This window comes from Manis javanica, chromosome 3 (genome assembly GCF_040802235.1).
Source record: "Manis javanica isolate MJ-LG chromosome 3, MJ_LKY, whole genome shotgun sequence".
NCBI lineage: Eukaryota > Metazoa > Chordata > Mammalia > Pholidota > Manidae > Manis > Manis javanica.
Window position 1 is genome coordinate 198945920 of NC_133158.1, and position 13779 is coordinate 198959698.

General features: G+C 38.7%; 1 protein-coding gene across 2 annotated transcripts in view; it reads left to right on the forward strand.

Annotated features, from left to right (window-relative positions):
- Positions 1 to 13779, forward strand: part of NR3C2 (nuclear receptor subfamily 3 group C member 2) — a 334172-nt gene that overhangs the window by 288500 nt on the left and 31893 nt on the right. For both annotated transcript variants that reach the window (XM_073232590.1, XM_073232589.1), the window contains exon 7: positions 10558 to 10688. In XM_073232590.1, the coding sequence (XP_073088691.1) occupies positions 10558 to 10688 (131 nt within the window). The remainder of the gene's footprint in view (positions 1 to 10557; positions 10689 to 13779) is intronic.

Genomic DNA, 13779 nt, shown 5'->3' on the forward strand with positions numbered 1-13779 from the left:
ATGATTCAAATGAAAGGAACTATGTTTCACCCAAAATTATGGCACTCAAAAGTGTTTTCTAGGACCCAGTTTGACTAAGGAATTGCATAGTGTCTGTGACAGCAGTCTCTGGAGGGTTAGCTCTTTTCTTCATCCAAAGCAAGATTTTCAAGGCGGAAGACCCTGCACTCCTGTGAAGTGGGTGCCATTGCTCTCTACCTCCCACATCCCCACCCTAACACTCCCACAGGCTGCTGAAGTCACCTCTGTAAGTAAGGGTGCGCCCTTCTCTCTGGTTGCCTTGAAGCACAACTGCGTAGCCAGGCTGTTCCCGAGTACATGGCCTTCCCTGGAACCTGTGCCAAGCTCTGGTCGCTAGAGTGATGTTCCTTGTGCTTCAAGAAGAATATGACTCCAAAAGTTGCAGTTTAATACAAATCTTTTATTGAATTAAGAAGACGTGCCTTGCTATCACTCTTTACCCAAACAGGAGTCTGGCTGGCAAGGAATCTAAATTCAGCAGTTAACTTTGCTCACGTTCTTGAAATTCAGTAGTTATCAAATAGGAATCTTATAATGGCTCCTTTTTGTGAGTGAAGAGACTATGGTCATTTATTGAAATTAAGCACTATCTGTAAGCATATACCCACATGTGCCTGTGGGAAGCAGTAATAGCTCACCCAAGGTTTTCTGTCTTCTGTTGATTCATTTGTGGTCTGCATACCATAGGTCTCCAGAAATTTAGTCTACAACCTACAAAATGAGGCATGATGATTTTTTAAAACTCTTTCACTAGAGAATATTGTTCTTTTGTATCCTTTCTGTACGTAGAGAAATTGCGGCAATAAGTCTCGACATAGTTCGCATGTTTCAAGCGCTCATAAGGTTCCAAGCTTGGTGTTGGGTGTTCTACTCTTAGTGTAACACTTCTGAGTGAATTTTCACAGTGGGCTATGGCTTCAAGTTTTCTTTCCTGTACCAAAAACATGTGCCCTTGCAAAAGAAACCATGTTGACTAAATTATGTAAAAATCTAAGGGACAGAGGAATATTTTACCAAAAAGTGTATATAAAATTCATGGTCAAAAGAATTTTTTTCCTGATTGCTTAGACTACCAGTGGTAAACTATGGTTGCACATTACCAATCCCCTTCTAGATATTTAGATTATCATGTATTATTTTGATGTTTGTAAAGTCACATCCATTCAAGTCAGTGGAAATTGTGATGCTTCAGTCTGAGGGCACTTCTATGAAACCATAATCCCTTCTGGAACATTCATTAAGGTGAGAAATGCAACATTGAATTAGCTTTTAACTATTACTAGACTTGACCATGTAAAATTAATGGAGACTTAGATAAATGTCATAGAGGCCATTGGGATATCACTCTCTCCAGCACAGTAGCCACAAATGTTCTCCAGCGATTTATGGGATCATTATTTCCTGGCTGGAAATAAATAATGTAAATACTATAAAAATGAACAGACATCAGAACTGCAACTAGCAAAAATGGTCCTCCTACAAACATATCTTGTTGATCAGTTAAGAAAAAATCTAGGAAGACAGTGAAAAAATTTTTAAACCATAAACTGGAATAATTTGAATGCTCACATTGAGGTCATTTTATTCTAATTAATGTTTGGGGGAAAAAAACTCTTTCTGCATGCTGTTTTGTTAGGAAAATAACAAGTCTGAGACAGAGACCATCTGTTACACTGACCATGTAACAAGATGTTAGATGCGTTCAGACTTAATGATGTGGTTTGCATGATCAGATGTAAGGTCTGATCTTTCAGATCTGCTGTGATCGTGTGTGTGTGTGTGTGTGTACCACACCACTCAAGTTATTTAACTCTCTGTGGTAAGACTGGCACTATTGTTGTGCACATCCCAATGATGTACTGCCCGCATATTCCTATGGGCAATTTATGGAAGGAATAGCATGTTCTAGAGACTTCAGGAAGTTCAGCCCTGAATGAGCATTGCTGTTCTTTGTTTATATCTGTGTTTGAAAGGCAATCAAAGTCTGTGAAATCCATTGGGTTGACCTCTTCTCATAGCCACCAGATATTTATTTAGCACTCATTTAATTCTGAACCAAACTGTTTAATCCAAGGACTAAAGTGAACTATTTCAAAGGTTTATTTTTGTAGTTTATTACTAAATAAAGTGATGTTTTACACACCTAGAAGGCATTTAGGTGACAAAGGTACAGTTGAGTGCAATATTGGTAAAGGATCTTAAGTTTAAAAAGGTCATTGTACCTTTCATAGGCTCCCATGGATGGAAAAGTTAGGAACCTCTTGTGCTTTGGCATTGGTAAGATCAGCCAATGAGAAAGGATTATGTTGATTAAAACGTGAATTCCTGGAAAGAGAAAAGAGTCAGAAAGGTAGTTCCGTCGTCTCTTCCCCTGTAGGTACCAAAACTGCAACAGATAGGCCTTACAGGAACTGTTTCTGATTCAATTTTTTGAAATTATAATTTATTAAAGAATTTTTACTTTTCCTGCTTTCAAAAAGCAATCAGCAACAACCTGCAAAATACAAGCACTGATACAGTAAAACTCAAAATCCATCAAGACACAAAGAGGCAAAAGGCAAGTAGTAAAAATAAAAGAGAAAGGAGATATTTTATGTATTATAAAAGAATGAATGAATGAATGAATGAATGAATGGAAAGCCTGAACCCTAAGAGAAGTTACATAATTAAATACAAATCTCAGTTACAGAATCTCTTTCAAATAGATAGGATTGCAGGTTTCAGTCTTTTTTTTAAATTAAAAAAATGTATTAATTGTGATAAAATATCCACAACATAAAATTTACCAACCTGACCATTTATTTTTTATTGACATATAGTTGATATGCAATCTTATATTGGCTTCAAGTATATAACACAATGGTTCACTGCTTAACCACATGATTAAATCCTCAACCCATCTAGTGCGGTTACTATCTGTCAACACAGGAAGATGTTACAGAATCACTGGCTATATTCTCCATGTTGTACTGTCATCCCCGTGACCAACTTATATTATGATTGGGAATTTTCTGTGCCCCTTTAACCCCCTTCCCCTCCCCACTGAACCACTCTACCCACTCCCCCAGGGTAACCACCTGTCACTTCTCAGTGTCTATGAATCTTCCATTTGACCATTTTTCATTATAAATTCAATAATGTTAAATACATTCACATAGTCATGTAAAACAAGTCTCCGTTCCCCAAACCCTGGTAACAACTGTTCTGTTTCTGTGGGTTTCACTAGGCTAGGTGCATCCTAGAGTGGAATCATACAGTATTTGTCTTTCTGGGACTGGCTTATTTCACTTAACAGAATGTCATCAAGGTTCATCCACATTACAGCATGCGTCAGAATATGCTTCCTTTTTAAGGCTGAACAATATTCCATTTTATATGTATGTGCCAAGTTTTGGTTATCTGTTCATCTGTCAATGGGCATTTGCTGCTATGAACATGGATATACAAATCTGTCTTTGAGACCCTGCTTTCAATCTTGCAGAGATGCTTTAAATAGAAGTTAGCTTGTGTTCTCCCTGTAAATGACCACAGCATGAGTTGTCCCAGTGGGTACTGAGTTTAATCCTTGGAGCTCCTGAGTTCTGCGATGCCCATACTTTGGAATGTTCTGTAGTTTGGGCTTATCAAATATTTACTTCTGTCAGAGTAGAACATGGATATGATTGCAGGATTGCCTTTAGTTCGGGGCAATAATTTCCCATATCAGCTGCCCCCAGATGAACCTCTAGATAACTGAATAACTAAGCTCTTCAAGTACTTTATTTTAGTAGTGTCTTGGTAAGCCCACACTTGAATGCCAAAAAGGAGCATTCCTTCTGACAGCCACTGACCAAAAGGTTCAATGGACATTCTCATAATGTGAAATAGCTCAACACTGTTAACATGTAATGATGGCAAGATGGCATGGGTCCTATAGATAACAAATGCTGTTCAGCTTGTTTAGCTCTTAATTAAAAGCAGATGACTATCACACAGATAATTGAAATTGTGAATGTCCTTCCCACTCTGATTTTAATGAGGCTTTTTCTAATTCCCATTATTATCATGTGAATAAGCTTCATTTCCAACCCCAAATTCTCTCAAAATCCTGGGGAAAAAAAAATCTTCTAACTCTTCAATTACTTTTGTTCTAAGTAAAGTAATCAGGTTTGGAGATGTTAGGTTATTTTAATATTTTAAAACTATTTCCAAATTATCATGATTATAGTTTAGTGTGACAGATATTCTGAGAGAGGACCAGATGAAGTTGTAGCTATGAGTAAGATTCATTTCCTAGTTTGAAAAATTAAGAAGTTTACATAACTATTGAAATCTTTCTCTTTATTTCTTTCTTTAGAGCATTTCTTTAAAAATATTTTAGAATTATCATTCCTATAGCTTTTAACCCAAGGTCTTCGGAATTGGAACTGTATCTCTGTGCCCATTTTGGCTATTGTATTTATTTATCCAAAAACAGAGTTTATTCTGTTCTTGCAAATAAGGTATTTAGAAGTGGAGGACATGTGCCCACAGTTAAGAAGGTGTAAGTTATTCGTCTCTGATGTTCACTCTAGTGTAGGGATATTTTGTACCTCAGTCGTCTCCTACTGCCTTTATGTCAGTCTACTGTTCAGAGGTGACTCTTGCATTTACTTTAGTTTTTTAGAAGTATTATACAAACTTTTTCTCATTCCCAAAGTAGTCATTGTATTTTTCATTATTCTACTCACAACAAGGTAAGATTATAAAATGAATAAAAGTGTGTAGCAAGGAGTATTACTGTCAGGTAATATTGCAAAATTAATACCAGTATCACGCCAGAAAGATTGTCCTTGTTTCAACTTCTGTGGAAGCACATTTCTGTGCATTTAATCTAATTGTGCAAAAATGATGTTTTATAAAATGTGTTTTTAAGGTGGCCTATTTTCTTGAAATTTCAAGCTATATTGAGTACACAATATTCCTCATTTAGAGAACTCGATTTCATGCAGTGGAAACAGCAGTGGAATTTGCAAACACAAAATCTTACCACATAATGGGGAGCAAAAGATAAGCAAATGAGTGAATATAATAACATATGAGATACCAGATATCTCTTTATGGTTATAAAGGGATACTCTGGAGAAAAGAGCCAAAAACTACTGGGCCAGCAGCACGGAGAGAGGAAAAGGCATGAGTTTTTGAAGTAAAAGCCCTGGGTTTGGATCCCAGCTGCATCACGTATGTAAATTTTGTTATCACGAACATGAGGATGATTCTTCGCGAGGCATTGTGAGATTCAGGAAGAATGAATTTAGCTTTAGTGTATGGTCGGTGTTCTGTAAGTGATACTGCAAAGAGTACAGATGTTACTGGGGCAATAATACCTCAAGAAAGAGTTAAAGAGATGCTCTTCATACTGAAGTGGAAAAAAATGCTTTCTTCAGGTATATTGCCACACATTAATGTTCTAATATGTTTTCGGGTAGAATCCAAGGTCTCTCTTTAACCTTTAATCTGTGTGTGGTTTTTGTTAACACGTCTGGTAACAATAACACTGATATGAAGGTGTTTAGTTCTCATATTCTACTCCAGGCAGGTCACTTCCACCTTCCCAAAAATCTGCATTCTTTCCAGTTTCTCTTGGTTTACCATCCTGCATATAGAAATGATGACTATAATGCAATATTATTTGCCTGAAGAGCCATTTTAAGAATTTGACTATTTCTTAGTTTGCTTTAACCAAAACGATCACTGGTCTCTCAAGAAGCATTTTATTTTCTCCATATATATTTTTTAAGGTAACATTTGTACAGTACTTTAAGAACTTCGATACCCTGCAAGGTTGGAAGTATTATTAGTACCCCATGTGTACATATGACAAGTCTGGATCTCAGAAGTGGCAATACCCCAGGCTGAGAAAGCGGGCCCTCTGCAAGGCCAATGGGCTGCACCTCTCTAGGCCTGCTGAGGCAACGCAAATGCCTGTTCTGCCTCCAGCACAGGTAGCTTAAGGGATTACATGCATAGGGGTCCACTTTTATATTGTACAATGTCTAGTGCATGTTGTGTTATAGTCCACAGACATCCTGATTTGCAGTCTGCTTCACCTTTTTTTAAAGTCAAAATCTCTCCTTTCTTTGAGAAACTTTGCAAGAACTTCGCAAATGCCATATGTGTTTCATTAGCTGTGTGCTCTTTGTGTAAATTTTCAGTATTGTCTTCCTCTAATCATCATCATCATCATGCAGATCAGCAGGTCTTTAATTCATTTTGGTGTCTTTACTTGTTCTCTCCCTTCTTCTCTTTCCTCTTCTCATTTATTCATGAAAAATTTAGTGAGCAAAGATTGACACATGACACTTGTCTATCATACTCTGTTTGACATTCAGAAAGGTTAGTCAGATATGGATCCTGCCTTTAAGAAGCTTGTAGTTAGCCATCAAAATGGTATTTGAAGTGAACTGAGATCTTTGTTTTCTCTAAGCGCAGAAATTCTGCATTTAAAAAGTCTTAAATAAATAGTCATACTCAAAAGAAAAAGAAAGAAAAAGAAAACCCAGGTGCAACAACAGGGAATTCACAGCCTGAGTGGTATAACATAGAGCTAAAGCCACAGTTGGCCCACAGACTGTTGGATGTAGAAAAGTGCCTTAGGGGTGGGCCTTAAACACAAACTGGAACAGGAGACAAACTTAGACTCCAACAAGGATGTGGCCAAGGCTTTGCAAAGATTTAACTGCCTACTAACAAGGATGGTGAGCCCTCACAGGCCAACCAGGCCAGCGATGTGGCAAGGAAGCTGAAAGAATTAAGAAACGCAAGCCTGTACCACATCAAGTGTGGTATCTAAATTTAAACTTCACTCGTCTTGCAAAAAGCATTTAAGCTGAGAAATTAGCATATAAACTGGCCCAGAACAAGTGAAATCCTTATACCTCTGACAGTTATAAATGCTGAAACTTCCTATAGCATCCTCTCCATGAGAGAGTGTCCCTGGGATTCACCCAGAAGACAACAAATGCCCAAACAAGACATTAGACATGCATAGTAACATCCCCAAAAAATTGAGTAATAAAAATCTGAAACTATAAAATTAATATCTTTAAAGTATTTAGAGATACAACAGGTAAATACGTAATTTAGTGAAAGAAGCTACAGTAACCATAAAGTATGAAGTATCTTATGGGAAATAAAAGAAATGTTTGAGAAAGAAGTGAATAGAGCATTTCTAGGCACCTGAACATGAAAAAGCATGCCATTAAAATGAAAACACTGTAAAATTATACAGATTAGACACAGAAAATGAAAACTAGTTAGAGTATAGATCTGAGAAAGTCACCTAAAATGCAGTACAGATATATAAAAAGATAGTAAATATGAAAGGGAGATTAATGTGGGAAACACAATGGGAAGGTCCAACACACTGCTAATAGGAGTTCAAAAAGAAAAAATAACAGGAATGGGATAGGTTTTATATTTGAAAAAACAATGTCTAAGAACATTTCAGAACTGAATACCTACATCTTCAAATCAGATAAGGACAGTAAGACCTGAGTAGAAAAAATAAAAATCAATCTGCACCTGTGTACTTCATCATGAAACTGCAGACATCAGATAAACAGAGGAAATTTTTTTAAGCTACCAAAGAAAAAATTCAGGTGACCAAAAGAATGACAATTAGACCAATGAGAAAATTCCTAGAAACAGTGATTAAGGTCCAAGTGTAGTGGAATGCTTTCTTCAAAGTACCAAGGGAAATTATGTGTCAACCTAGAAATCTTCAAGAATTTGTTAAGCTTCCTTCACAAATAAAGCTATCATTCAAGAATTTCTGACAAATGAATACTAAAAGACTTGGACATTCAGCAGCTGACCACTGCTGAAAGCATTACAAAAAAAAAAAAAGAATGACCTACTCTTCAATCAGTAAGAAATAGAACCCAGAGTACAGAGTGAAATGTAAGAAACAATGATGATCAAAGAAACACATTGGCAACTCTAAATAGCCATGGACTGTGGATGCATGAGGTAAAGAGACTAATTTCAGGGGTGACTGGAAAACAAGTTAGAATTTAAATGGTAAAAAGCATTAACATGAAAGATGGGAAGAACTGACCAAAGATAAAATATCCTACATTTTTTTATGTTTCTCATGGAGAAGCTATTGATCAACTTTAGATTTTTAAATATGCAAGTTCATAGGTTAATTATTTAGAGAGTAAAAAAGAATGTACACCTTCTCAAGCCAGTAGAGGACCAAAGGGGGATTTTTAAAAGGCTGGATCAACCTAATAAAGGAAGGAAAGTAGAAAGAAGGGAAAGAAAGAGGGGAGACAGTTAAAATGGTAGAAAAATCTAAATATATCAATAATTGTAATAAATGAAATAAATGTATAATCATAATGTAATCAATAAATGTAATAAATGAAAGCTGTTAAAATACAGAGACTCGGATTTTTTTAATCCAGCTTTTTGCTGTTTATAAGAAATGTGTGAGATAATAACTATTTGGTAAATTTGAAAATAAGGGATTAGCAAAAGGCATACCAGCCAAATTCTAAAGAATGAGCAAAAGTAAAAAGGAAACAGAAAGGAAAAAAAGGGATGGAAAGAGTGAGGAAAACAGCAATATTAGTATCAAAAAATGTTGAAGGTAAAAAAATTAGGAATAAAAATAGTGTTGTTTAATAATAGAAAGAAGAAAAGCTTACCATAAAAGGTGTAAAGATATGAATAGACAAATCACCAGAGAAGAAACCCAGATGGTCAGAAAACATTTGACAACATGTTCAGCCTACCAGTGTTAATGGAAATGCATATTAAAGTAATAATGGGGCTACTCTTTCAACCCCATCAGATAGCAAAAACATTTTTAATTTGATAATGACAGGTATTGGTGGGGATGTGGAATAAATTGAACACTCTCTTCTCCTACTGGTTGGAATGAAAGCAGCAGATTGCATGAATCTCTGACTCAGCAATTTTATTTTCATTCAGTATCGTAGGGCATCATCTGTAATAGCAACAGAGAGGAAGCCCTCAAGTGTCCATAGTAGTGGGATGGGTAAATAAGTTGGATATGTTCAAACAAATGATACTTGCCTTGGTGAAAATGGGTTACCTTGAGTTACCTGTATTCAAACAGATACATCTCAGAATTACAACACTGAATAGAAATAAGTTGCAGAAGGATGTACATATCTAACTTTAATTTTACATAAAACAAACCAGTACTGTATGCTGTTGTTATAGATACGTGTGTAGGTGAATCTAAAAGGAAATGATAAGCACCCAAAGTGGGTGGGTCCCTTCTCAAATGAAGATGAATGGAAACAGGGAAGATGGCAGAGCAGTCCTCACTCCACCATGTTTAATTTTTTAAGATCTGAAACAGATACGGCAAAAATATGAACATTTATTTACATTGTTAATTCTGGATGGTTGATCAGAGGCTCATGCTATTATTCTGTGTGTGTATGTGTGTGTGTGTGTATGTATGTGTGTATGTGTGTGTGTATGTATGTATGTGTGTGTGTGTGTGTGTGTGTTTAAAATATTTCCTTAATTAAAAATACCTTCCAGCTTATTATGGGAGACAAATGGCATATAACAATAATGCAGAGCAAAATGTTTAATGTTCCATTTTGGGTTCTTTATAAATGGCTTTTAGGACTGAGATGAGAGAGAATTTGCCAGTTGAGGGAAACCTGAGAATACATCCTGGAAGAGGTGTCACAATCTTACTGTCCTGCAGATGCCCACCTGCTTTATTGCCTGTAGTCTATAAGCCATCATGACCTCTTTTTCTGTTTCTTTGTCCTTTTTCAGGTCCTCCCCCATTTTTCACTAACAGTCTCTTTTCACTTACACATTCTGCTCATTATGAAGCAGCAGTTACACAGGGGCCTCCCAAAAGATGTATTACTTTGAGGAAAAAAAAAAATCTTAAAAACTAAGTGATGCCTTGCTTCTCATGCAAAGAGAAAATAATGCCTTCAGGGTTATATAATCTGTGTTGTTATGGAAACATTTGGACTTGGTGGAAGGAGAGGGTAGGTTGGTTGTTTGAATGGAAATAGGCATATATTGCCCAAAGGCCCAGATTCTTTCCCCCTTTATCAGTTTCTTTTTGGGGTTGTCACCCTTTAAAATTATGTCTGAATTCTCTTTTTTAAATGTGCTGCTACAGACAGTTAATAAACACATTTCTATGGGCCTCACCCCACATCACAGTGGCCTCTCTGCTCTGTAGACAGGCTCGGTATAGCACACACCACAATCAGTCATTACTACTCTTGACATAAAGTGAAATAATGGCACACTTTGGAAAAGATTGGTTTCAGTGCTTCTGACATGTGCTTGCTGGGTACTAGTAAATGGCCTGGCAGGGCTGGTCTAGAAGCAATTTACCAATCACTGTGAGAGGCATCTAACTTGTCTCTGAAATGCACATCTGCTCCATGTTGAAGCCAAAAGGAAAACTCTGACTCAGATCTCTTATTAAGCTGCCCTGGGCTGCCAGTCTGGGTTTGATAATGAACCTGTGTTCTCAGACATTTTTTTTTTCCCTTGCAGAGAGAAGATGCATCAGTCTGCCATGTATGAGCTATGCCAGGGGATGCACCAAATCAGCCTTCAGTTCGTTCGACTGCAGCTTACCTTTGAGGAATACACTATAATGAAAGTTTTGCTGCTGCTAAGCACAAGTAAATTGTTGTCTATCCTGGCACTTTTTCTACACTGTCAGATCATCTTCCCTTTAGGGGAATAGCCTATTTATGGTGTCAAGTAGTTGGTATCAAAATAACAATATTCAGAAGGTGGGAAGAGGGCTTTGGTCTTTGATGAACAAAGTTACTTGCACAGCATAAAGCTTTGGGTATATCAAAAGTCTGTCCCTATTTTCCTTCATCTATCCAACCACTAAATACTTACGAAGTGTCTATTATGTCTAGGGTAGGATTAGGCAATTCTAGAATTCCAAGGGCGAATGAGGCATAGCCTCTGTCCTCAGTGAGTTTTACTCTAAGGAAAGTTCAAAGGTAGTTTTAATACATTGTGGAAGGGGATTATCTACCATGATAGAGATAAAGCATGACATGGTGGCTGAAAAAGGGCAGAGCATGTTCAGTTCTGGGAATCAGAGAAGGATTCATGGTTCAGCTGAATCTTGGAGAGCTTTGCAAGGGTGATGGATGGGCTTTGAGCTGTCAGATGGGATTGCTGTCAGGGAACAGTGTTGTGAGTGTGGAAATGTGGGAAAGCATATCTAGGCAGTAGCACTTAGCTTGGGGAGAGATTTTTTGGCTGTTAATTTTTTTAGTTTATTTTATTTATGTATTCATTTAATTTTTCAAGGTGCTTCAGGTTCTATTGGGTTGGGAAAGAATGGGAAATACAGGTTGGGATATAGGTTGGACCAGAATATTCGATGCCTGCTGAAGACAACTGGCCTTTATTAGATGGGCAGATCAGAGCAACACAGAATGCTTTGTGCAGTGGGGTGACATGATCAAAGCTGTATTTTATGGCTTTGTGAAGATGTAGCTGACAATAGACCAGTTTGAAAGGGAAAGAGAAGGGGAGAGAGAGAGGCAAAGTCAGGTTTTAGCCAGACTGAAAGCAAAGACCTGCTGTGAGGCTGTTGAAATAATGGCCTAAGTGATGGCAGTTGGTGGTATAATGAACAAATCCAAGTGCATGCAAGAAACGCTTCAGACTTGGCCTTGGTAACTGACTAAAGGGGAAATAAAAATGATGTGGGTCAGCAGTGACACAGGCTGGGCACCTAGAGGAGTGACTGGGATGGTAATGATACCAATCAGAGAAAACATGTTAATGTTGGGACTTGGAGCAGGTCTGCAGAGTATAAAACGAGTTCTGTTTTGGATGGGTTAACTTTCAGATGCACCTTAATAGAGAGGCCATAAGATGAGGGAAAATTGGAAATGGAACTCAGAAGACAGGTTTGGGTATTGAGCTAGAAGCTGGAAATTACCCTTATAGAAAATTGTAGTCTAAACTGAAATGGTGAGTGGGGCCACCACGGCACTGAGAAAGAGGGAAGACCCAGCCTAGCTATGTGACAGGAGGCTGGAGGGACAGAGCCAGAGCCGTCAGAGGTACCGAACCCGGGAGAGTGTGCTGAGATGGGAGCCAGGTTGGTGTGCACAAGGGGCTGGCGAACAGCAGAGCTTCCGCAGAGAAAGGTGAGGCCACTAAGAGAAGCCTACTGAAGTTGCCCATTAGGCATCAGGCCAGCTGGCCAAGGACTTGGAGATGGACAGGGAGCTTGTTTAGGCTTCCCAACCAAGTGTGAGAGGAGAGAAGTTGATAGCATAGGTGCCGAAAGAGACGAGAGGACCAGACTGCTCTTGGCACGGATGCTGAGCACGTCTTCTTCAGACAATGACACAGGCATTTTCAAACAGGGGGGAAGGAATCTGAGGAAATTCACATCGGATGAGGGTAAGACCAAGAATGGAAGAAGGGGGTCAGGAGACAGTATGGAGAGGAAACCTCTGAGCCAAGTGCTGGGGCCACTGAGGAAACTGAGAAATATTTGGGATGCCAGGATGAGTGCGTGGACTTCAGAGGAGGAGAGATGGCTGAGTGGCCACCAGGGAGCAGAAGTGGCCACCCAGCGCACACCCAGCCCTCTCATTGGCCCGTGAATCAGGGGCTTGAGAGAAGCATGGTGTTCAGTAGAGTCATTTGAGAGAAAGGGGCATCACTAGCCAAGGTAATAAGGATAGGAGGGGTGGGAAGAGTTGTTACTTCCGGCAGAGGGACTGGGCCTGAGGATGAGTGGGTCTGAATCAGGTGATGTCAAGAGCAAGAAGAGGGGATGCAGTGGCGACCGTGAATAAGAATCTGCTTTGCATACTTAGCAGCTCACAGTTCACCAATCTTTGCCATATGGAACCTACTTTAATCTTTAAAACCACTCTGAGATTGATAGCCTCATTCCACGGTTAGAAAGGAGCATGCTTCGTCATTCGTTTAGGGTCCTCCATGAATTAGGACTCAAACCGAGGGCTCGACTTCATGTCCAGCGTTGTTCCCACTCACTCCCCACTCCCCAGAGTAGGGAGTGAAGGCTGGAGAGCAGGCTGGGGGCACATGACAGCTGCAGGGAGAGCCGAAAGGTGAGCAGGCTGGAGCTGGAATCCAGCAGAGGAAGCAAACCAACAGCCCTGGGAGGTGGGGCCAGCACTTCACAGCTGTGTTTTGTTTGGCCCACCCAAGTAATTTAGGCTGCTTTTAGCCTGTAGTCTTGTTTTATTTCCATTGAACCTGATGGCCCCGGACAGGGCATGTTCTTTGCAGTTTGCCGCAGGCCGCACCATTCCTCACTACTGCACTCAGCCGATAATACCCTGCAGGGTTATGTTTGCAACCCCTCACCTGTGGAGTCAGCAGAACCTGGCTCTTTCTCCCTGCTCCCCTCCTCCTCAAGGTTTCTGATGGTTCTAATTTATCCTCCGTGGAGTATCACTTTGGAAATACAATTTTTAAATTCAGTGACAGTTATTTTATTCCCCTTTCAAGGCTTTCATTAACCATTACTGGTTAGAAAATGTTTTTTAAAATGATATAGATAGACAGATAAACATACACACATATGTATCAGGTGGTTTATAGAATTTAAATGAAATTTTTTTTCCTTAAAAGTGCATAGGATACTCTATAAATTCTGACTCTTCAGTCTTAATTGGTGCTTATCATTTTACAGCCATTTAATCAGACTACAACCGATTCTTACATCATTTTGAAGCTACCCAAATTAATTTACTA